Genomic DNA, 24,845 nt, shown 5'->3' with positions numbered 1-24,845 from the left:
AGTATATAATTTACGGTAACATTAGTCACCTCGCGCTCAATAGAAATAGTTCGTAGTTTTAGGCCTCTTAGCATCACCAATTCTAACGAGTGACGTACCTAAGTGAGCCCACATTGGCAGCATCATTTCAACCGCAAACAAAATTCTAAGGCTATGTTCACACTTAGCCGCAAGGTGGGTGGAAAGGGCAGAATATTCAGGAAATCCGTTCACTTCGCAGCCGAAGTTCGTGGAGAGACAGGCTGCGAACCCTACTGGTCTTGGATCAAGCGAGAAACATTTCCGCTTCACTGGAGGCTGCACTAGCGTATCCGGTTGCAAATTAAAGATGCTGGCCAAAGTGTCAGCGGTGATGCTCATCGCCGTAGTAAAAGATTACCCCGTTCTGTACGATAAAACTCGCAGCGTCTACAAGGACCTGTCCTAGAAGAGCCACATTTGGATGAAGATTACCGAGGAACTGGGTACCAGCATGTCCAGCAGCAAAGTGTTGGCGTGTCCCGACTTCTGGCGCTTTTTTTGGGGCATCTGCCTCTTTCGGACCGCCTGTTTCGGGGCATCTGCTTTTTAGCCGGTTCTTTGTAATCACCTTTGTAATCAGCGTGATGTCGTCAAAAATTGTGTCAACCGTTTTATACTTAGTGTTCAATCTGGCTCTTCTAGGACAGGTCCTTGTAGGATCTTTGAATACTATCGAGTTGCACTCTTAAAGGCGAAGCTTAAGTGTCCTCCAATTTTTTTTTGTACTTTACATTGTGCTGAGCCTGATATCGAAAGCATCACCAGCATTTGATTCCTTCTCTTTTGTCCCATTGACCCATCGGGAGCACGTTGTTATTGTACGAGATTTATTTTACTGCGGTAGCGCTAGGACCCCGTATCAAAGAAAATCCGCTGTCGGCCTCGGCGAAGTGGTCCGTGAGCGAACATTTCCGCATATATTTAGGTATACACACATGCCACGCCTTCCTATAGGATATGCTGTGTATGCGGGCCACATTGTCACACTAGCAATAAGAAGCTCATCCCTTGTCTTACATTGTTGACAAAGTTATTCAATAGAGTTTTGGGAATGACAGCCCACTAACAAATATTATGAAACAAAACATCGACAGCGCAAGCCTTTTATGTTAAATCTTCTCAGTTTTAAATATTAAAAATTCGAAACAATAACAGAAACCTGAGAATGATGTAATTTCTTTGGCGCATCTCTACACTACCTTAGAGATCGGCCCACGAAAGAGGCCGCGCTTCTACCAGAGTGCTAGCCTTCGTACACAGCGTCTGGCGCCAGCGTTTCCCGGTAAGCCTTACTGTTACATAAGCTGAAGTTGCCGGGAAGCGTGAGAAGCAGTCGAGGATCTTTGAATACTATCGAGTTGCACTCTTAAAGGCGAAGCTTAAGTATCCTCCAATTTTTTTTTTACTTTACATTGTGCTGAGCCTTACATCGAAAGATACTTCGCATCTTTACGACGCCGTGTTATTCCAAGTCTATTTGCAACACGACCATTAAACCTTTTTTTTAGCTTCTCACTTCGACCAAGTTTACAACAACTGGCAGAGCCTTTCTCACATCACCAACATTAAAGTAAATACAGAGCAACGTTCTCAGCTCTGTATTTACTTTCCTTAATACTATATTTGTTTAGCTCTGATGAAGTGTCACTTCCAATCGATCATTTATATAATTCTGATAATGGGATTGCCTCTCGCGTAATAATGAATAAAAACGATGAAGTATACACACAGCTTGAGCACTTTTGTTGCACCCCGCTGTTGCCACTCATGTTTCAGCAGCCGCACATTTCTCGCTTTAATTGGTTATAGACTGCGACATTTTTTTAGATCGGTATTAATTATGCCAAAGTACTTGCCAAGTACTAAGTATGCCAAGTACTAAAGAGTGGTTAAAAAAACAATTGAGAAACTCTTTAGGAGTTGATGCCCCACTTGATTTAATTGGTAAAAAGTTCCAGATCCAGATGCCTGTGAATTGCAACGTAATTTGGTACATGTTAAACGAGTAATGTCTGAATGAAGTCTTCTGCTTGAGACAAATCGGTCAATTTATTTCATTTGAAAAACATCCGTCCACCATTAAACGTGCACTGACAATATTTCCCGAAGTTATTTTTGCAGGCTTCAGCACACAAGGTTATTTCAATATATGTTATTTCCATTAAACGTGCACTGAGAATATTCCCCCAAGTTACTTTTGCAGGCTTCAGCACAGAAGGTTATTTCACTATATGTTATTTCCGTATTTAGTTATTTCTATCTAGTTATTTCACTATTGTTGCGTTAAATTAGGAGTATACATCCTTTCCAAAGCATGGGCACTTGTCTAGGTAATTTTGGTTGTCGTAATGTTGCGTCAGCATAAAAACTTATAGTACCTACATAAAAGTTGCTGACTGAATATATTCTCTAGCTTTCGTGGGAAATAAGAGTGCAAAAGTCCGTAACTACCTAGATAACACAAGCTTTGGAACGAACGACTTTCTATTTTATTTAATGCTTTGAAAACTTATGTGTACCACTTTGAGAACTTATTATATAAGTATTCGGTGACGGCAGCTTTGCTCTTGTGCAGTAAATTTCACAAATTGTACGCTGGACTGGAAATGTGATAAGGTACACGTTTCTATTTAGAAATTGTATTTGTTTCGGCACCTAGCATGCGTTCCCCATAGGCAGGTCCTTGATGACAAAATACCTGTTTTTTCTTTCTTTTTTAAACAGAGCTTTAATAACCATCGCCAAACAAAGGCAGCCATTGTGCTCCTTCAGAGTTTGCGGTGTAAAAACAACAAGCGTCAGTCCATTTTCAAGAAAAGGTAATTATTGATAAACACAACAAAACATTGTCGCCAAGTGACGAGGCTGAATATGCATGTACAAGCCCCAAGATTTATTTCGGTTGAGCTTAAATAGCCAGAGCCTTAATGCGAAGCAAAAGAAAAAAAGAGAAGTAATCAAATATCCTAGGAAGGGGAAACAAAAACAAAGGGCCGCATGTCGTTGTCCTTCAGATCTTTCACAATTTACATCATGGGCAGCAGTCACGATTCTCCTGTCCCAGTTTTCGTTTCCCGTTGTACTCGAACTCTAGCGATGAACCCTTGTAGTTATAAAAGATTAGTGCACAGTTAAAGGAATTGAGCCTTTTCTGTTGTGTACTATTATTCCGGAAGGAAATTATTTTGTTCATAGATTTCATGAAAGGTGATGTACAGTTTCAGTCAAGCATGCATGTTACTCACGGACGTTGCACGCAATGCGCTGCTGTTAATATGACCTTATTTGTTAAAATGCTTCCACCACAGCGTAGCATCTGATTTTGGCCGTTCTCGTTTCTTAAGGTTGTGGTCACGTAAACCTGAAGAGAGGAACGTGAGATCCGTGAATAACATTCATGATGCTTTGACACACTGGCACTTCGTCATAATAAACTGATGCTATACAAATGCTAACTCTGTAAAGAGATAGCAAATAAATGCAAACGCATGTGCTAAAGTCAACCACAATGAAAACGAGTGTTGGTTTTGGTAGTAGGACAATACATGCTGTCATCATTATTGGGCGTGCTGAGGCTACATTAAAGTTCGTTCTTGTAGCTTAAGGCATAAGGATTCGGACAAACGCATTGCATTTTTTTGCTAAAAAATTAGTCCAGTGTGCCACAAGGAAAGCGCAGTTAAATCTATAGCCTTCCGACGACACTACCAAATTATAATCGATATTTCTCAATTCCTCCCTATATACATATACGAACCAAATTCTTCTTTCTACGTGTTGGCATTATTATAATTAAACGAGCAGGTACTGCTGCCTAAAATAAATCACACAAATAACTACACCTGAGGAACTTCAATATACATGGCAGATTTCTTATATTTAACACATTCGTAACATTCTACAGACCTATGTCATGGCTCTGTTTCTGACAGTATCTCAGTCCAGGGATCCAATTGAGCGCACGACGGAAGCAAGCAGTAAACTTTGTCTATCACTGTAGGAAGCAAATCCTATGTCGTATGCCCGAAAGGAAAGAACGTGACTGCGGTCTCCATAAGGACCAGATCGTCGGAGGCAGCGGAAGAAACGGCAATCGCATTGGCTGTAATGAACGGTCGGCAACAATACAGAACAACAATCAGCGACTCCAAGACGGCTATTAGGAATTTCACAGAGGGCTGGGTCTCCACCGAGGCGGCCAAAATCCTGAACCGCAGAGCAGAAGACATTAAGAACGGCACAATTACACCCAAATACCTCTAATGGATCCCGGCACATATGGGAGAAGTTACCATGAACCATTGAGGTCGGGAGGGGCTCCCGACCTCAACGAGAAGGCCCACCGAGTCGCTCGAAAACTAACCCACCTCGGCACGGATAGTGACGGCCCAACACCCCGCAACCCCCGGCGAAGGGGGAAGGAGTGCGGCAGAGGCGATGGAGAAGACGGAGGAGGCGAGGACGACGAAGAAGCGATAAAAGATGATGGGGACAAACTGGTCACGTACCACGACATACTGACACACTACATGAAACAAAGAGAAGCATACCCACAACCCCACGAACAACTCGAGAGGTCTCAAGAAACAGATTGGAGAAGATTGCAAACCAGAACGTTCCGAAACCCACTACACTTAAACAGAATAAATTCAACACAATATCCAGACGCGAGCTGCAAGCTCTGCAAACAGGAACACGCAGACATGGCACACATCTTATGGAAGTACACACAGATCAGGTCAGTATATGTAGAGGACAAGATACAACCGGACCTTCTTGAGGAGCGATCACTAAGCGCTCTGACTAGCTCAGAAGTACACCACCAATTATGGGCTATCCAGCGGGCCCGGGCAGTGGTGGAAAGGCTACGCCTCATCACACATAATGCCCGGGTGGCCTCACCCCGGGCTGGCAACCTCGCAGGTCCTTTACCCATTCAAATTTTTTCCGTCCGTCCTATGTGAAATTCTGCTGGAGCTTCTCAAACGCGCAAATAACTTGGGGCAAACTTTTCACAATAGATTTAATGAAAAAAGAATATTCAAATACGTTCTTCTAAAACATTTTGGGTATAAGAAGTTACAAAAACACAGCATTGCATCAAATGCTATTGTCGTGCAGTGCTACGAGCAGAAAGACCAAGGAAGACGACGACCATGAATGAGAGAAAAAAGACGACGCAGTGCTGCTAGGCTAGACTATCTGCTATAGAAATACCACTTCAAATTTTAGGATTACCTTTAAGCAGTACTGTTATAATCTCCCTTGGAGCAACAGTATGGGGATATAGCCACAGGAACGTTTGTCTAACCATGTATAATTTTCTATGTGGCAAAAGAAGAATGCCTTGTTCTTAGTTTCAACAATTGATTTACTTCTACTACAGATTAGAAGATTCGGAAAGTAAAAGCACAAATTCACAGTTTAAATCTCACTATTATTATACATAATTTACCTTACTCAAGTTTAAGTGTATCCTTTTATATTTATTTATTCTCTTTTTTCTTGTATTGCTATCAATGCAAGGCTTACTAAAGTATTGATGAATACTTTATCTCATGTATCAACAGTTTATTTTTAATCTTGGATTATATATTTATTTTCCTATTTCGTGTTATTTATTTATTAACCAATTTCTTTCATTTCTTGAATCATATGACCACCCGATTCGTGTCCTCCTAACCCCCCTAGTGGGTTTGTGCCATTTATTGAGGCTTCATGATCATCATCATCATCCGCCATACTGTCTGCGTCCAAGCTAGCTTGCAAATAGCAAACACATTTTCATTAATGTCTATCGCTCTCTCCACGTGAGAATATAACAAAAATGTACATTCTAGCTTAACTTGCAGTGTGAACGTCAGAAACTGAAAATAGAAAACAACCGGACCTATCTTTCTCTTCTGAGGCACTGTCACTAAAGTAAACTCCGAGGTGGCACTATGATTCAGCGCTTAAAGTTGACAAAGTTCATTAAAAATAATATTACGAACTGGCTATCTATTACTACGTTCTTTCGTTTGTGGAATTCAGACTTCCGTATTGTGTCAGACTACCGTGAATTATTGCGCGATCCACGGCAATTGTAATATGCAAGAAAAACTGACATATTGACCGCCAAAGCATACTCAGTGTTCCTTACAATCCACGGTATTTGTAACTTGCTCATTTTTTCTCCGTTGATGATGCGGCCTAATGGCTCCGAACGCCCACAATCTGGAAGAGAAATGATAAACATTCTCATGAATGTATTCCCTATTTCAGAAAGAACTTCCTACGCCTGAACCACGTAGCGCAAACCTGTCAACTAGTAAGCACAATACATCACCTGAAGTATTAGCCTAGTTCACTTTGCGGTACGTCTGGAGGCCGAATTCTGTTTATTAGATTAGGGAGGTTGGCCGGACAAGTTGATCAGTCATACTGAGATGCCAAATAGCCCCGAGAATAAAGGATGTACATAAAAAGGACAACACACGGCGCCAGTGCTAGCAACGTATGCTCTAGTTTTTGTTGTTCTCGATAATGTCCTATTCGCGGCACTTGCCGCATTCCTAGGTTAAAAAAAGCACGCAAGAAGCACTGAAGTTGCTTACGTGATAAAATTCCAGGTAAAACAATTTCTACAATGCAGTAGCACTGCAGAAAGCGAAAAGGATGTGTTGTTTTCCAGAAAGCTTGAATTAAAGAAGCCCGAACCACTTTTCTTAGAAATGCATTTCAAGTTAATTTAGGCTATTTCAGTAATACTTTTGCCACAAAAAGTGCTTCAGTGCGTTCAGCAGAAGCGGAATTAGTGGCATTCAAACCCCCCTTTCGCGATGCTTCCGCTCCTTCTACAAGTCGTTACCTTGTGAGCGCTACGGCGGAGCGGAGAATGCCCACAACGCTCCGTCAGATGAACGTCACCGCGGTGCGCATTTCAAATCTAGGTTTAGACACAACTATTTCCGATTTTGGCCCCTACGACGTGCTGAACGTAGCCAAACGAGCCCAACGCGGTTGCCCGCAGCGAGCCGCAGTGCGCTCGGCCAGTGGACTCGTCGTGGCACCCTGCGGCGGACGCGGTATCTACGCTACGTAGCACATGGCTTCCGAGATCACTCCCCGCGCGTGTGTGGGTGATCTTGGAGCCCAAGCGTAGCATGACCGCAGGCTACGTGCAGCAGCGTTTGATTTGTGAACGGCAGGACTTGAGTGGGTGGTCGCGCTCTTATGCTCCTATGTGGCTGTGGTATGTGGTGTGGACAGACCTTGTCCTGCACCAGCTTGTCCGACGGATAGTAGCCACATCCACATTGCGCCGTCAGTAGCTCGGTGGTGACGAAGCGAAGTGTGCCAAGGCTCAGGCACGCACCCAGAACGGGAGCCAAAGGGGGGGGCTTCCCAAAAAACAATACTAGTCGGTTTTGGCACTGAACTTGGTAGAGCAGTAAACGAGCGATCCAAAAGAACTGTGATTGTTCCGCAAATGTGTATTTCTCCATAATTCTCCGAGAGCTAATAAAAGAAACGCTACTATAGTCGGATACAAGTTAAGTCTGCAGCGAAGCCCCGCCCACGCCCTCATACCCGTCAGCCATTGTTCATCCGGGAGGCTGCAAATAATTCGTACTTCAACCTTTTCAGGTTGCGCAAGTAAGGCGGTAACCAGAGCAATAAAATTACTAGCGCGTAATTTTATACGTTTTTCCTCGCCTAATAAAGTGGAGTGGCCAAAGCCTAATTCTTTATTCAACTGAAATAAAGGGCTTGCTTCGTTGCAACTATGTATTGTCAAGTTTCACTTCAGTTGGCAGTGAAGTTTCATGAGTAAAATGGACTCAGCGCATTGTGCGATTGGCTGGCGGAGTAAAAATACCACGTGCGGTCCGTGTGCCTTGGTTGCCAACTGCTCTTTTTTTAAGTTGTAATCTACTATATACATCTTTATTTTACACTTTCCCTTGTTAATTTCTTCTTGGCAGTGTTCTTCCTGCCCTTATTTTCTGCGCTAGTCCATTTGAAGTGGTTTCTTGTATGCCAAGTGAAGGAGAGGTGTATCTCCCAGGCGTACCTGTGAGGCACACCTTATTTCATTTCTCTTTTGCGGGTTTGCGCGTCCATATGGCGAATGGTGGGTGTTATTCAAATTTGTACTAGTAAAGGTACACCCCCCATCATTTGAATAGAAAAGTTACCTAGGGTTGCCGTCCCCCCCCCCCTACCCCTGAAAGAAATTCCCGGGTACGTGCCTGCCAAGGCGTGTAACCAGGAGGGAGTGCGGGCCGGCAAGCTGGCGTGTGATCTGACCTCAAGTTTCGCATCGTTCGAGGCAAGTTGAGTGTTGAAAACTGGTCGAAATTAGCGTGACCCGATACCCACGAAACCTGCAAGCAGAGCGGCCAAACTTTAATTCCTACGAGGGCGTACACGTGAGCAGTGGACCGTCGGCTTCTTCAGGAAGTACGTCATTATTATGGAAATTCGAAAGCGTACTTTCGCTCACTCCATTCTGTTCAAGAAACTGCGTTAATAAGATATACGCAGTAACAGTAGGAAGGAGCTCACTGATACATGCGCCCGTCTTGATTTACGTCTGTTGTTGACCAATAACAGCCGCTATGGCAATCTGCTATATGACGAAGTAAAGCCTCGAAAAAGAGTGAGGAGCAGGCTTCGGTTGAAAAGAGGGCGTTTGAGAGAAAGCTGACTTTGCTTGCGTCACTTGAAAAATTTGGCTTATATGTTCCCAGCAGCGTATAGTATCCGCGGACTGTATTTTTTCGCCAAGCCCGAGGGGTTGTTCGGAGCCCATTAAGTGGCCTAAATGCAACACGCCTAAACCGCTTTCCAGCTCAACAGACTTGTCGCAAAGTACATTAAAACACAATACTTATACGTCCGCAATGATATTCAAACAAATAGAGTGAGTGTTTTCTGCATTTCAATTACCTATGTGGCACCACCATCTGTATGTTTTGTCTGGATCCACGAAAATTTAGCAGTTATGGCTTTCTTTCGCAGCCTAAAGTGAAAAAAAGAACGCTCTTGGCACCCGATATCTTGCGCATAATAAAAATTCGGAACAAAGCGACAGTATCAATATATAATAAAATTATTACCCGAGTTTCAACCTGCGGTGTGCTATGCGACGCGCAGAGAAAAGGAAAATTGCGCGTGTTACCAGGAAGTGAACGATAGGCATGAAGACTTGGTCACGAAGAGGGACTAGAAAATGACCTCAAAAATAAACCAAAGCTTTTCCTCCGGACGCAAGTGCCCGCATAAGTGTTCCGCTTTCTAAGTGACCTGAGACAGTGTTAAAATCCTCGCGAATAGCTCCAGTCACTTACCTGATCGCGAATGCCTTCCTGTTCCCCGGCGTTTGCGGCAATTTGCCTGCGAATATCATGGATAAACATGGTATAAGACATTGTTCGAGAAATGTTAACATAATGTACTCTATCTGAACGATCGTTAATACTGCAAGTCGCTTATGACTTTTGTCAACACTGTAAACATTTACCCACGATGGTTTATCCGAGGATTCCTCTCGTGGCAACGTAGTAGTGGCACCTATACATCAGTACAGCTTGTGAAAAGACTTCCAGAGAGCTTTGCAAAGAAATATAATTTTATCCGTATTAATTTTCCAACATTAAGGAAGTTTTGGGTATTAGGTAAAGCTGTTTTACTTCAGTGCATCGACGTGTGCCGCAATGCATCTTCCCAAATTGCTTGCATTCGGAGCGCGGAATGTAGGACATAGGAGCGACTGAAATACACAGTCGGTGATAAATATCCAAGCTGCGCTGTGTCGCTATAACGTGCTGCGTAGGGTGCGCTGTGCACCTAATCCGTTTATAGTATGACGTACCAACAGACCCAACGTAATATTCCAGTGTCTTCGTCTAAACGGCACAGCTTCTTTATCATGCATTACCTCAATTGTACGTCGCGGTTAGCGAATAATAATCAGAATGCGTATTTCGTCCATATTCTTGGCTCTTCAAGCGCGCCGACTAAATTTTGTCAACGTTCCACACGTCGCAGGCCATCACATCATTGTTTTATGAACAAGGTAAACAAAGCGAAATTCAACAGTACATCTTCGACTGTAACATAAATCCCAAATAAGTAGCAAAACCAAGCAAAACAGCACTTGCGTGATGAGCAAGGATTATTGCCGTCAGCACAATGAATGTAAGCCATCTTCCCATGTCGCCGCGCGAACCGTGTATTGAAGCGGAACCCGCGACGTTAGGGTTGTACAGACCTTCTCGAAAGGCTGATAGCATACCTGCATGCATTGATTAGCAAACTGATGCATTCTACTTCTGACAGGGCGCCCATGAAACCGCTAACGATTTCGCGCTGGTTTTCCGAAGCAAGAACTCATATACATGAATGCCAGCGTGAAACGTATAAACTATATTATGGCAGCCTAAGCGCCGCCAATTTTTTTACTTACGTAGTACGAGTAACAGGCATGTAGGAAAATATAGAGGGGCCTATAAATTAGGGCTCCTGTGTTCTCGTCGCATTTCATACTAAAAAACAAATACTCTCACGACGCTACTACCTTGTTTGATGAGAGCAGGCGATTTTATTGGAGGGTTGCTGTCACCTTCCTTTGTTTACCCTTTCTTGTTGTTGCACTATCTCTAAATTGCGAGTGACTGCGCCACGTTTTGTTCCAAACTGCTAGAGGGATTGAATAATTCTGTTCAGCAATCGTCATCGTTCATGCAATTAACGGTTGCAACATTGCAGCACTGCAGTGACTGTGAAGGCGACGACGTAGTAAGCTCTTTAAAGCATTTCCTTCAAGTAAATACATTAAGACAAAATTGTTAAATAAATATTTAAATGAACAAGTTATAACCTAACAAATAGATAAAGCCGTCTCCATTGCGCCCTGTATGAAGAAGGATGTCAAAAGAGCGGAGATAAAGACCCCTAGTAGTGGCTCCATCAAATCTAAAATAATATGCAGTTTCGCCCACAAGGCTGAGCTTTGAAAGCGATAGCAAGTTATAGCTTTGCGGTGGATCTTTTTAGATGGTATTCTAACAATACGTGAAGGGGGCCATGGCTTGAAATCTGCGTCCTTACAGCTGGCAATAGTAAAAAAAGAATCGTCTTACTGTGTGCATCAAGAATTGTCATGTGATGAGTATTGAACGTGTTGCACATGTCAGAGGAAGTCAGTGATTGATCGGTCTCTGTGCATTGTGATGTGGCGTTAATATGTTGCAGTGACATGAATACGCAGGCAAGTACAGAATCTTCGTGTAATTGTAGTATAATCAATGCATGTGCAATCTACATACAGATTTCACATCATGTATGTACATGTCACAATTTAATTATGCTGAAGGGACGGTGATGTTCTTCAGCCTGACCTTGACGCAATTACCACGTGGTGCTGAACAGTGCCAACGGCACTTAAGCTTTCTAAGGCTTAAGTTGTCTCCTTCGCTCACACTGTGAAGCCTATTCTAAAGGCATACTCGATTAACGAGAATGTATTACCGCATGTGCCTTTTTAAGAAATACTCGGTAGTTACGAAAGTTCAAATTTAATATAGTAAGCTTACATTTATCAAACTGTCACTTCCACAACCCGTTCGCTGGACTTCCTGAAGGGGAACATGAAGAAAGCTCCTTCAAACTTGGGCAGACTGGTATATGTCAAAATTACATAATGCGTCAGCAATTGCAGCCCTGACCATGCTTAGTAAACGAAAGGCATTAAAGCGATGCAAAACCGTGCTATCCGATTCACTTATTCTGATTGTTCACGACACTCAAGCGTATGGTCCCAAAAAGGCGTGTTGAACTGAAGAATAGTGCACGCAGTCGAAAAATCGCTCGGCTCTCGCATTTTCATAAGCGTTACTATGACAACTTGCGTCATGAAGAATTATTTCAAGACCCTTCTGTAATCTTCCGTCGACGAGATCATTCATGCAAGATACAGCCCTTCTCATGGCACACGTGTTTTTTTCTCCAAGGAGTTCATACCGACAACCATAACCAATTCCAATAATCAGTCAGCTGACATAGCCACTGTTACTGACACCCATAAATTTCTTGAGCTAGTGAGCGAGGCCTGTTGCCGCACGGGATGCATTTCTAGCATTTCCTTTTTTTTTGGCAAATTATAAATCTTTTTTTGCACGTTACTCTATATATTTTATATATTTGTATTTCTGTGTCTTCCGCTTGTAGCACACCTTCATTAGAAACTGGCTCTTGCTTCAAATGTAGTATCTTGTTCATTTTCTCGTGCAGTCTGATATGTGGTCTTGCCTGCAAATACGTTTTTGTTTATGCCTTACCTGATATTATCACTCTTCCCCCCCTCCTTTATGCAATGCCCTCAGAAGAGGGTCTTTAGGAGTGCGTTGAACTAATTATATATACTCTGTTTGTGTCCTCCATGTGCATAAGGGGAAAATGGCGGCAAAATAAACCATGTTGCTGAAAACAATGTTTTGACAAGTTGAACTGACGAAGATAATTAGTCCCATTGTAGAACACTAGCATCCAGCACTGCTTCATCGAGCCCTCTTCTATACTTCATGCCTCTCTCATCTTGTGAGCTTCTGTCATGTTAGCAGAACTATGAAAATATGCTAATCAGCTCGTGGACTGGAGCGTTTCGGTGTGCATGAGCTGTATATGACGAGCAGTTGGCAGTATTTTTTGGTCATAGTAGTATTGTGCCATCACAGGAGCTCGAAACGTTGGTATTGTCATATATAATAAATATTTCTAAAGTGGAGCTTTCCGAACTCATTGAAGCCCAACAACGCTCTCAGCTTGAACGGCTCACCATTACTGAAACGGGGCGCTTTATTCTGTCCACGCTTGGCTTCACCTACCATCAGCAACAGGGCCCCAAACAACCGATCCCGAACGACATCCGTAGCTGGATCTACATAGACCCTATCCCTAGAAATATGCACCCTGAATATAACAGGGCCCGGCGCCAAGCTCGGGCCGGAGCTATCATAAAAGCCCTTGCCCACGTACCTGGCGTCACATTTGTTGATGCAGCCCAATACTCCCATGGCACACGATTTGTGGCCGTCGCCACACGCGATGGAGTCCTACACCACGCCTGCAGCGTCACTACCCCCACTGCGGAGACGGCTGAAGAAGTGGCCATCGCCCTGGCCACTTTAGATCCCACCTGTGACACCATAGTGTGTGACTCTCGCTCAGCCGTTACTAACTTCAGCAAAGGCCGTATTTCTCCCCAAGCTCTTCGCATCCTCTGCCAGGCACCACACTCTAAAGACAGCATAATCTCCCTAACATGGATCCCGGCCCATGCCGGCCCTGTCCACCCACACCTCCCCAATCTCAACGAGGTCACCCACTCCATTGCGCGAGGCCTAGTCAACCGCGCCGGAGTCACTGGAGATGAGTTGGGCACCAGGGACAGTCTGACAACTTACAACGATCTCGTTAAGGCATTTTACCTCAGTCGCCGAATCTTCCCCCCGCCTCACCCAAAGTTCAGCCGGGCGCAGGCTACCACCCTGCGTCTACTACAAACAAACACGTACCCTTCACCCGCCCACCTCAACCTTATATTTCCGGACGTCTACACTACCCCCAACTGCCGGTGCTGTGGAATTCACCCGGCTACACTTCCGCATATGCTATGGGAGTGCCCAGCACAGTACACTCAGACTAATACCACGACTCTCTCGTCGAGGTTGCATGAGGCTCTGCGGAGCTCCGCCCTCGACGACCAAACCTGGGCGACCCAGCACGCCCGCGAGGCGGCGGCGAGGCAAGCCCTCGGCGTTCCTTCGTGGGAGGCTTAGGCCCGGCCATCATAAAGTGCTGGTTCTACAATAAAAGTTTATTCCTCCTCCTCCTGGAGCATTATTTAGCACAATTAACATTTTTAAGGTACATTGGTAAATAGGTTCTTGTCTCATCAATACCAATGAAATTGAAGTGTGTGAAGATGGGATCGAACCTCTATTTTTTAGCGCAGCGCAATTATGGCGGAACCATTATAGTAAACTCGCTTTTTCCTTTCTTTATTGCGCGGATAGTTTGGCGCATGCGTGAAATTTCAGCTTCTCGCATTTCTTTCCTGGTTACTACTAGCGCTCCGACTAGCGCTGCATGCTATATGTGCGCGTGAAAGCATTCGAGAGTTAGCCGGCGATCGCGGCTCAATCTAGCGCACGCACGGGAAGTAAGTGGGGAGGAAGCGCGCCGTCTTCCGTCGCGCGCAATGCTCTAGTGGGAGGGTATGAAGTGAAGCGGTAGCGCGTTCTACTCCGGGCGGCTCGGGCTGCCGCGCGCACTCGCCCGGGTTGCTTTATCTTGAAAGCCATCTGCGACTGGGACAGAGTCCGTGACGCTGTCTTGTTTTCGCGGCTTAGGTTTACGGGGATGCGAGAGGCAGCGCGAATATGAATTCGCTCGCTGCTGCTTCCGCGCTTCCTCATTCCAGCGTTTTGACAGCGAGTTTCTGCGGTCATCGATTGAGATGTGTTCGTGCTTGCGTGTGCGAGCGTGACACCATGCTTGGTAATTTAGTTAGAATGGCTATGTGCAAAAGTTTATACGGGCGATAAGACTACTGTCCTAACTTCGTATAGCTATCCACTAATTCGCTATCGCAGTCGATGCTTTGCCTTTCGGGCGAAACTGCAACGTTTTCGGAATCCCCCAGAATACTGAAAAGTGCGTTACCTGCCAAATTCTTAGCATAACATTGATTCCCCAGATGCATAGATCTGCATTTTTGTATTACGAAGCATTATAAATGAAGCTCTCCGCAAGGTCACGCAAGGTTATTTGTGACTTTTTGGTTGGCCTTAAAGAATCAGCTTCCCGCTAACAAACTTTTGTGGAATTCTTAAACGAGTCACCATAATGTATACCGCATAGATAGATGGCCAGGATTTGTGCACTTGTGCAGTAATGAGATTTAAAATAAGCTCAATTTCTTGGTTTTATCAGAGTTACGTGCTAACTTAGGAGCTAGCTAAGTTAAATTAAGCGTTTGAGAATAGCCAATCTGTATTCTCATGTAAGAATGGTTCGTTTCACATGAGTCACGTGACCATAGAACAATTTGCGGAATCCTGGGTCCGCTCGGCACGAAGGCCGCGTCACCCTCAACAAATTCCGAAGCTCCTCCCCTGTCACACACTACAGGAGCAGCTACCGCGCTACTGGTGCGATCATGGCGTACAGACGCGCGCTTGTTGATAAAATGGCTGAAAACTGGGCACCGCTAGCCGGCTTTCCACAGGTGCTCCTACTCTGAGACTGTAAACACGTGCCGCTTTGTTGAATATCTTGGAGCAATTGGATGAAGAGAAGAAAATGGCACCCCATTGCTGCGATCGCTGCTCGCGTGAGCTTCAGGCCAGCAAAGGCAACGAGGCAATTTCAGGATGAAAGCGTAGACTCGAATGCCTTCTTGTTATTGCGTCAACAGGGTGCAAATGTGCACGATGGGTATTAGCGAAAGTTAAGGCCATTATTTTATTGAATAAGTCCTCGTTTGCAGGCGTGAACAGGAGGCCTCAATCAGTCATAACTTACCTAGTTGCGAAGAAGATCAAAGTCACGTGACAAGGGTGCAATGGTATCTCGTATCAAGAAGGGGGAAATTGATAAGTGAAGCACAACCTGCACTCTCCTACGGTGGCGCAACCTGTGAAATTTGTGTGATAGTTATCTTACTTTTGGTATAGTATTCGTGTTTCTGAATTCCCAGTCCGCAGTTTCTGGTATACGGCGATTGTGCATTTTCCGCACAATTAGTAGCGGGGGTATGGCCACTACCATTACCACTTGTATAATCTGAACACCACACGAGCTGGGATACTGTAAGAATTCTGTCTTAAGTTCTTTTCTTCCTTTCATGCTCTAGCATTATTCCGAGCAGCACTATGGCCACGTTATCGCGGTGATAAACTGGCTGTGAGTGATGGATGATCAGAACGAAATAGCAAAGTTAACATTTAGGCTATGAGCCATGCATTAAAGCAACAACAAGAACAACAGCAGCGCGAGCGCTTGGGCTGGCATGTATGCATCCATGGTGAAAGGAAGGTAGCGCAACAAACAAAGCATAAGATGAATAGATACCATAAGCATTTCTAGAAGGGCAAAAACAAAAAAAAAATGATGCCTCGAACGCCAATAAAACGAGTCCTCACGCTTCATCACCTCTATTTTTGCATAACGGCTATGGGTCGGGGTACAATCATCATAATAAATTTGCGCGTAATTTGGTGGCTCTCAAAAGCGCGTCTGTTAGTGCTAATCAATATTTCCAGTAAGCTGCCTACTTGTCACACGAACAATTTCGCTGTTGTAAAGTAGAATTCCTTTCGTGGAAATTGAAAATTAGTTTTATTTGCACGCCCAAGAAAACTTTCTGTTGAACATGCAGCCCTTGTAATAATTATTTATTTATTATGAAATATTGATTTGTTTATTTATTTATTTATTTATTTATTTATTTATTTATTTATTTATTTATTTATTTATCAGCCAGAGCACCTCACCGACATTGCAGTAAGGGATAGGGAAGATGGGTGCAGAAAATATATTTGGTGTTACATTATTTTTGAGAAACCCGCAAAAGAATTCGCAAAGTACGCCCGCCATCATGTGGAAATATTGTGCAAAAAGAAGCCAAGTAAAATTTTGAATATGGACAGGATTACGTGATAAAGCAGTAACAAGAAAACCCAGCAACCGAGAAAACGTTAAAACCATAGATATCCTAAAGACTGAACGGCAATTCACGTTATAAAAATATCAGTATCCTCTGCGACATTTTTATAAGGCGATAATTAACCTATTCCTGATCCTTTGTTTTTACAATAAACAAAGAACACCCGAAAGTGAGAAAACTAGGCGACGCATTTTATTGTGAGCTGCCGTAAGCAAATATTTTAATTAGCCCTGTCGCATATATAGGCTCTAGTGCTTCCGTCTCCAATATCCAGTGCTCTCTATATCTCTATTACGCCTTGTCAGCGCAGCAGAAAAAAATCATTTCATTTTATTTTAAACTTGGCAAACATTTGGCGTGCACGCGTACACGCGCCGTTCATTCAGGAGCCAATCTTCTGGCCGAAAAACGTGTTTGTCGTGATCGCTTCATCAGCCTTAATGAGTTATGATAAAATACAGCGGGCACACATTCGGGAAGCAGTGAAATATAAACGCCTCCTGAATGTATATTTCATTTATTTTTGCCTTAGAGCTACCAAGTTTTATTAAACATGTAAGGCAATATTTCCGTTGAAATGTCGCCTGAATTGGAGACACTCATAAATATACAGGCTGTCACGTGAACGTAATAGGCGAGACACTGACGACAACTCTATTAATCCAAATATGGAGAGCTCTTGTTTTTCATTATTCGCAAGTTTTTCTTCGTACCTAAATAATCCTGATCGATATGATGGGCCTTTCATCGCTTGCTACTCATTGTTGTGCAAGATTTTTTTTCTATAGCAGTTCGGTTTTAAGTATTTACAAACGTTTATTAGATTAACATTGTCCTCCGTCACCCGAAAATATTATTTGATGCTTTCATTGGGAATGTGCTCTCAGTTGTTAAAACGAACGTTAGTCGGTATGACGCGGTCCACCAGATCTTTCATGGGACATGCAATGACATAGAGTTTGTTTCGACAGTTATCATCTCATGAAGGCTTAGTAAACAGGCTGGCACATACAATCAGGAAATCAAATTAAACATTTTGCTCTGGTTTTCACTGCAGTTCAGGAAAAAGGCTTCACTCTCAGTTGGACTCCGGAGCGAAAGGATAACGTTTAAAACCGCTTTAAGTAATCATAGGAAAATTTAAGGAACCTTTCTCCTTCTGTTCTACCTGACCCTGGGGCTGTTACTCTGCCTAGTTCAACACGTACCAACCGGCAAAGTTTGAATTATTTAGCAGAAAGACCGCACAAATTTATTTTGCACAAAACATCGACGGTGCTCCTGGGCTGCATCAGAACGCCCAAAAGAAGGCCCCTGTGCTGTTTTCCAAGCAGTAAGTAGGAACCAAAAAAATCTAATTGTGGAAGCTCATCTCACGAGTAATACGTCGGAGGCGACGCGTTACATCTACTTTAGTTTCCACACCAGCGCGATCGAGGTGACAGCCTATGTAGGAAGCGCTTCTTCAGTTCGGTGATAATATTGTCCGTAGAGAAGATCAAATGCTGAAAATACGGTGGTGTTCTTCCTAGACGAGTTGTAGGGAAAGCTAAAGCACATCTGCAGCATAGTCGCGGTGGTCTGCGGGAAAACATGCACACTGGCAATTTTCGTCTCCCGCCACCGGAGAACTATGGATGGTTGCCAGTTTCAAACACGAACTTTAATGTTGCCAGACCTGCCTTGCGATGCACCACTTTCGAATCCTCAATAACGGTGCGGCTACTACTAACATGATACCAAGCTGGTGCGCATTTACAAATAAGGTGGCATGGTTTAGCCATAAGTGCAAGCAACGAATCAGTGGAAATTGTCTAGGAAGGTGGTGAACTTCAACTGAAAACAATTATTTGTGGTGTTCGGTTTTGTTCCGAAATGAAAAATAGTCGTAAGGTTTTGTAAAACGTAAAGTACGAAAAGAAATACAAACCATTTTTTCAAACGTTTTTTCGAGCGTTTTCTAAGGGCAGTAGAAAGATGTCAACGTCAGAAAGGGAACAAACAACGGAAAATATTTAAGGCAGTTAAAGAAAAAGAACAGTCATACGCTTGTCTAGGATATAACGCAATGATTTTTCATTCATATAGTTCTTCATTTTACCCATCGACACCAGGCTCTAGTATACATATAAATATAACCTTCGTAGGCTGCGTTAAAGTCCGCGCTTATTATTCTGCTTCCAATCTTGCTGCAATAAATGATAAACGAAGAATTGGACGGTTGCTAAAGCTTTGCTTAGGTCGACATATTCGCTCTACGATCCTCGTTCGACCCCACAATCGGCGGAAATTGTGTCTGTGCCACATAGTTTTTATTTATTTATGTATTCTCTTATTTATTTATTTATTTATTTATTTATTTATTCATTTATTCACGAAGTACTGTAGATATTTCAAAAGCGAAAAAGAAGTCTTGAAATATACAGATTAAAAAAATTGTAAAATGTGGTGAGGCTGTTCAACCGCTTTCGTAGTCAAAATGTTCAAGAAATTTCAAGATGCTTTTGAGACAAGGGAATCATTGGAAGCACGATGTTCTGGCGATATTTGTTGTAATCCACTTTTCATGTTAGATATGAATACTAAAATGAATTACTTGTGGAGAAATAAGGCGACGACAAGCATTGTATTTCCGCCGGATTTTACGACATCCGAGACGGCTTAGATATTTTAAAAGGGGCGAAGTTCCTAGGCCACGTTTCATAAAGGCTAGACTAGCTACCACGCATCTTACCTAAATTTAAATGCCACGGCTTTGACGAAACGACCACCCGTGCAGAATCACTTGTTTCATATTTCAGCAATCCAAAGGCAGAGTAGACCTCGGGTGGACAATGCGAACTAGATACACCATATCACGATCTTGCCCAAAGGTACAGGAGCATCTACAAAAAATTCAGAATGACGCCTGTCGCTAAAATGTTCAACTGTTTGCATCAACGCCGCAGCGCCTGCCACCTTTCGACGGAGAAGGCAAAAAGGATTGCTTCCTTCTGGTACGCAGCCCGACAGATGGCGCACGTTTGCTTGAGCGGTGGGGGAGACTGAGGCAGACGCGACAGACGGCTCAGAAACCGCATCGTGAACAAAGAGCGTAACAATGCTAAATTAATGCTCATATGTGACGCACGCTTTCCCACGCCACTGAAGCACTTAATTACACCAAGACTATCTTATTTGTTGATTTTGTCATTTTCTTATCAAGCATGCAGCTTTCTTTAAGAACTAACCACAATTTTAAAGTCGAATCACTTATATATGCGAAACCAACTGTCGCAAGAAAAACCATTTGTGTGCTGACGTGGATTATGATATAAGGGTTCACAACCACAAAAACAAAACACGAAAAGATACAACGCCCAACAGCGCAGTGTTTGAACCATCGGCCTACGTACGCTTTTCATTTACTGCCTCGCATGTAGGAGTATTTGCATACTCGGAAAAGCAGCGCAAAAAAATCGTAATTCGACGCACCAACATTCTTCCTTGGCCTACTTCATAATACAGATTTGGCATCTTTAACTAGAGTTCCGGTCTGGGAACCCACTCCGGAACATAAATCTACAATTTGTGTACTTTGAAAAATACAGGACAATGATTGGCTTGAATATTCGCGCACAGGTCTTACATTAACATCTGCATTTAGCACAGCCGTACGAGTTGCAACATTTTATGCACGCCGAAGAGCATAAAAACATTATAAGGCATGGCAACTTCGTTGCCAACCAGGAAATTGCCGATTCGATGCGCATTTAAGGGTGACCTTTATTTTAAATTTATCTGTATATCCAACAAAAACGCACCATTCTAACCATCTATGAACATGTGTTATATTGCCTCTGGTTTAAATATAAACGCGAGACAATAAATAACCCTCTTCTGAACGTCTTTTAACAGGCAAAGTTCAATTTACAGCTTTACAAAATTGTAACCCCTGACGCTAGAATCCTCTTAAAGCGTTTCAAAAGAAATTTTTATTCGCCTACACTGTGTTTTTATTGTACAATGGCACAGGAGATACCACGTAAATGAGGTCATGGTACAGTTTGTTGCGAGACACCTCATTCAATCTTCGCAAAGTAAAATGCATACACAAAAAAAAAACAGTGATCGAACCACTTTCTTTAGATGTCCCTCTACTTGTGTCAAACACGCACGCTGAGGATATTATAAATTTCGGTAACACTCCGCGCAACGGCAGTGGCATCATACTTCTGAGAAATGTGTCATTTTTATTCTGGAAAAAAACAAATCGAATAATGAGCAGTCTTACGCTCAAATGCAGTGAAACAACCCCTCCATCACGGGATTGCTAGAAGCTATTTTTATGGCTCCTTCTTCTTTTTTTTTTCGATATAGACTTTCAGATGAATACCGCGAAAACTACATGCATTTTTTGTACGTTTAACTTGCTGCAATGTGGTGTAACACTTGCAATAGACTCCGAAGCTTACTTTAAAGGAACGAGTTGCAGATCCCAATTGCCGGCCCATTGTGTTTGATATCAACAGCGACAGCATTCCATAAGTGCTGAGAATTTCCTCTAGACGTTGCGTTTACTTGAGGAAAGTAGTATCATGTTCCTCATAGTTGGCAATTGTAGAACAAGTAAATATTACGCAAGTAAATGAAGCCGGAGTTTCTATCCGTAAAGCCTTTTGTTCTGCCACTGCATTCACTTCTTACAAAGCCTACATGCAAAAACAGGACACGCATGTAGACTTCCTGTCATCTCTAATTACCCAGCGCACACAGTAGCCTACCTCACGAAAGTGTGAGTACTGCTTCCGGTGAGCAAATGCCGACGCGCAAGACAAATTCAGAATGAAAAAGAAAACTTTAGCATCAAATACGGACCATTGTGTAACATACGCGATCCGCAGCAATGGGTTTGACTGCTTACAATAAGCTGATAGTTAAGTCGCTTGCCAATTCAGCGACTACGCTACACGATCCAACCAAGCCCAATGGCACGTAAAGAAGCCTGCCGCACAAGAAGGACAGACTCAGCAGCTATGAGGCATCGACTGCGCTAAACAGCTTCACTGAATGTACTTAACCCCCTTAATCGCATCTTGCAGAGTGCACTAAGTATATGAAGCAACCCTTCTCTGCAACGTACAAGAGAGCGCATACTTTATTTTTAAATTAATATGATTTGAGTCCGGCGTCTTTTTAATGGGTCAGGACACCTGTCGCGGACGCGGTTCCGAGACGTTGTCTCGAAGCGGCTTCCTCGGCTCGCTGGACGGCCCAGAGTTGTGCTTCAGGTTCGAGCTAAGTAGTGCGGTCTTCCAGCGCGAGAGGAGGCTGGCGGTGGAAGAGACGGAGGGGTCGGCACTGTCCGACTTGATTGTTAAGTGCTGACATTCCCATAGCATGTGATTAAGCGTGGCAACCTCGCCACACGATGTGCATCTCTTTGTAGTGTACTTACATGTCTGGATACATGGCGTGCATGAGTTTAGGGTTTCTGTAAGAATCCGTTTGTAATTATCTGAAGTGTACTGCTTGCGTCCGGTCTAACCTAGCGTGATGGAATGGGTATACGCGTCTTTGTAACTGATAGTGTATCGTGATGTCTTTGGAACCAAGTCATACGATCCTCTCATGCCCAGACGTTTGCAGTACCCCGCGGGGGCTCTTCCTCCGATGATGCTCGGTGAGTGAGGCCTCGAGCAACGCGGTGAGCTGCTTCATTGGAGGTGCTCAATCCAGTGTGGGCCGGGATTCATAGCAAGTGCCTTCGGTTATCGAAGTCGGCCTTCCCTGGTGTATGGGATGTCGTTGGAGTATGTGATACGCCTCTTGCGAGATGCGCCCATTTGCGAAATTGCGAATTGCCGTTTGCGAATCGCAGATCACGTAGGTCGCTTTGGTTTTTGTGAGGGCCAGCGCTATGGCCACTTCCTCTGCCGCTTCAGCATGTGCCGTGTTCACGGTGACGCTCGTGAGGTGGTTGTCTCGGTGGCTAGTAACTGCCGCCACAGAACGCTTCCTCTCTTGATAACGGGCGGCGTCGGTGAAAACCGCCTCCTTGTTGTTGGAGTAAATTTGGTTCATGTGTTGCGCCCTGGCGTTACGTCTCCCCGTGTGGTGTTGGGGGTGCATGTTGCGAGGCAATGGGGGTACTTATAATTGCTCGCGTATGGTTCTTGCAATTTCTACTTTGATGCCGTGCTGCGTGTGGTACGTGATGCCGAGCTTTTTGATCACGTGCCTGCCCGGGCGGGTCTTGAATAGGCGCTCGAGTTGGGACACTTGTTGCGCCTCCACGAGTTCCTCGAGCGTATTTTGTAGCCCTAGTTCGAGGAGCTTGGGGATGCTGACTCCGGGCGCAAGTCCCAACGCACAATGGTACGCCTTGCGGATGAGAGCATTGAGCTTGTTTCTTTCCGCTACCGTGCAGTTGTGAAATGCTGCCGTGTACTTTATTTGAGGAATGACGAAGGCTTATATGAGTCGTATGACACTGCCTTCGCACATGCCAGCGTGTTTGTTGGTGATGCGTCGAATGAGCTACATCGTGCTGGTGGCCTTTGCCGTTAACTTGCGAAGTGCTTCGCCATTGCCGCCCTTGTGTTCAACCATCATTCCTAATACCCCGATCTTATCTACCATCGGGATGAGTAGGCCGTTTGATGCCGTTAATTGGATCTCTTCCTTTTTCGGGGTGTCGTAGCCTTTAGATGGGCGCCCCTTTCTGACTGGTCTATATAGCAGCAGTTCAAATTTTTCAGCCGAGCAGGCAAATCCCGTGCCCACGAGGTAGTTTTCCATGCATTGGATGGCCTGATGTAAACGTTGCTCGATCGCTCCGTCACTGCCCGTTGTCGTCCAGATTGTAATATCATCCGCGTATAGCGTGTGATGCAGTCCTTCGATTTGAAGCAACCGGTCGGGTAACTCCAGCAGGACGTGCAAGAAGATGATCATTAGGAGCGTAGTTTGCTCGGCTGGCTATTTTCCTTAGTTAGGCTTAATTTCACCCCTGAAAGGCAGAATGTTTAAACCTTCGGATGCTCTCTCTGAAGTGTCTGGTTAAACCAATTTTTCTAACTCGCAGAGTAAGATTCTAACGGCACATTTCTTCTAAGACAGAAGCACGTTTGTGGAGCATTCCCGCCCGCACAATCGTAGTGCTCCACAGCAGCTTCTGGAAATTGCGAGTTACGTACCACAGCGCGGAAGTCATCGTTCCTTCAATGCTTCATTTTATTCAGATGGCGGTACACTTGGAACATATTTATGAAGCAGGCAGCATTCTACACGACTCGCACTTTCTCTCGGTGAGGTTCGTATTCTTACTTTCATTTCAAAGTGGCATGTGCATCTTATATTAGTTTCCATCCAAGTATGAAGAGGCCATATGAAGGGCTACATTTGAGATTGTAAATGCCACTGTACCCACCATTCCGAATGATGCACATTTCGTGATTGTTTTATTTTGTCAATGTATCCGTCATTGGCGTCACTAGTTTGATAATCGGATGCTTCTCTGAGGCACCTAAATTTGTGAACATTTTCCTGAATTTATTTTTGTTTGCGTGACTTCGAGCGTTGAATAAAAGTAGCCGTTATGCTACAGAGATACCGAGATACTTATAGCAGTAAACGTCGAAGAGCAACGACGTGACCGTGAGCATAGAAGAAAAAGGAAATCAAAAATTTTAGAACTGTTAAAGCACTGAACCAAACTTGGCAACAGCAGCCACTTAATCCGGTGAGAGCTGCAGAAATAGTTTGATTAGCCACAATATGTTCAAGGAGCAAGACCTGAGTGGTTGCGTCTGCGCACCAAGCATGGTCACAGTATTTCTTAGGCATTTCAAAGCCTCTGAGAGAATTCCTTATTGAAGCTTCTTCGGAATATGCAGATGATAAGCCACATCGAAATGGTCTTTCTTCTATTACATGACGCAAGACGTTCGCTGTTGCTCAAAATTACTGAGAAGAAGAAGAAAATTTTGTTTAAAAGGCTCCATTAACGAAATATTTCCCGGAACATCAGCATTTTAAAGGTTTCTAGCGCTCGAATCACTATTACAAAAAGCCCTTGGTTTTTTTCTCCATTCCCGTTCTGTATACTTCGGTTCGCCTTCAGTTA

The 24,845-nt window shown here is 43.9% G+C and overlaps 1 protein-coding gene across 6 annotated transcripts in view; it reads right to left on the bottom strand.

The window, feature by feature from the left end:
- Positions 1 to 19,609, bottom strand: part of LOC129380655 (chymotrypsin-1-like) — a 37,588-nt gene extending 17,979 nt beyond the window's left edge. For 2 of the 6 annotated variants that reach the window (XM_055062338.2, XM_055062339.2), the window contains exons 1-4: positions 10,170 to 10,307; positions 9,357 to 9,402; positions 6,164 to 6,237; positions 3,267 to 3,382 (exon numbers count right to left, since the gene is read on the bottom strand). In XM_055062338.2, the coding sequence (XP_054918313.2) occupies positions 3,267 to 3,382; positions 6,164 to 6,237; positions 9,357 to 9,402; positions 10,170 to 10,301 (368 nt within the window). In that variant the 5' untranslated portion in view covers positions 10,302 to 10,307. Of the gene's footprint in view, positions 1 to 3,266; positions 3,383 to 6,163; positions 6,238 to 6,871; positions 7,029 to 9,356; positions 9,403 to 10,169; positions 10,309 to 19,472 lie in introns of those variants that run through there. The other 4 variants (XM_072285131.1, XM_055062340.2, XM_055062337.2 and 1 more) reach the window with 4 other exon arrangements.
- Positions 19,610 to 24,845: the final 5,236 nt, after the last annotated feature.

The sequence above is a fragment of the Dermacentor andersoni genome, chromosome 10, assembly GCF_023375885.2.
Source record: "Dermacentor andersoni chromosome 10, qqDerAnde1_hic_scaffold, whole genome shotgun sequence".
In the NCBI taxonomy this organism is placed as follows: Eukaryota; Metazoa; Arthropoda; class Arachnida; order Ixodida; family Ixodidae; genus Dermacentor; species Dermacentor andersoni.
Note: the sequence above shows the minus strand (reverse complement) of the source record. Positions and strands in the feature narration are given on the sequence as shown.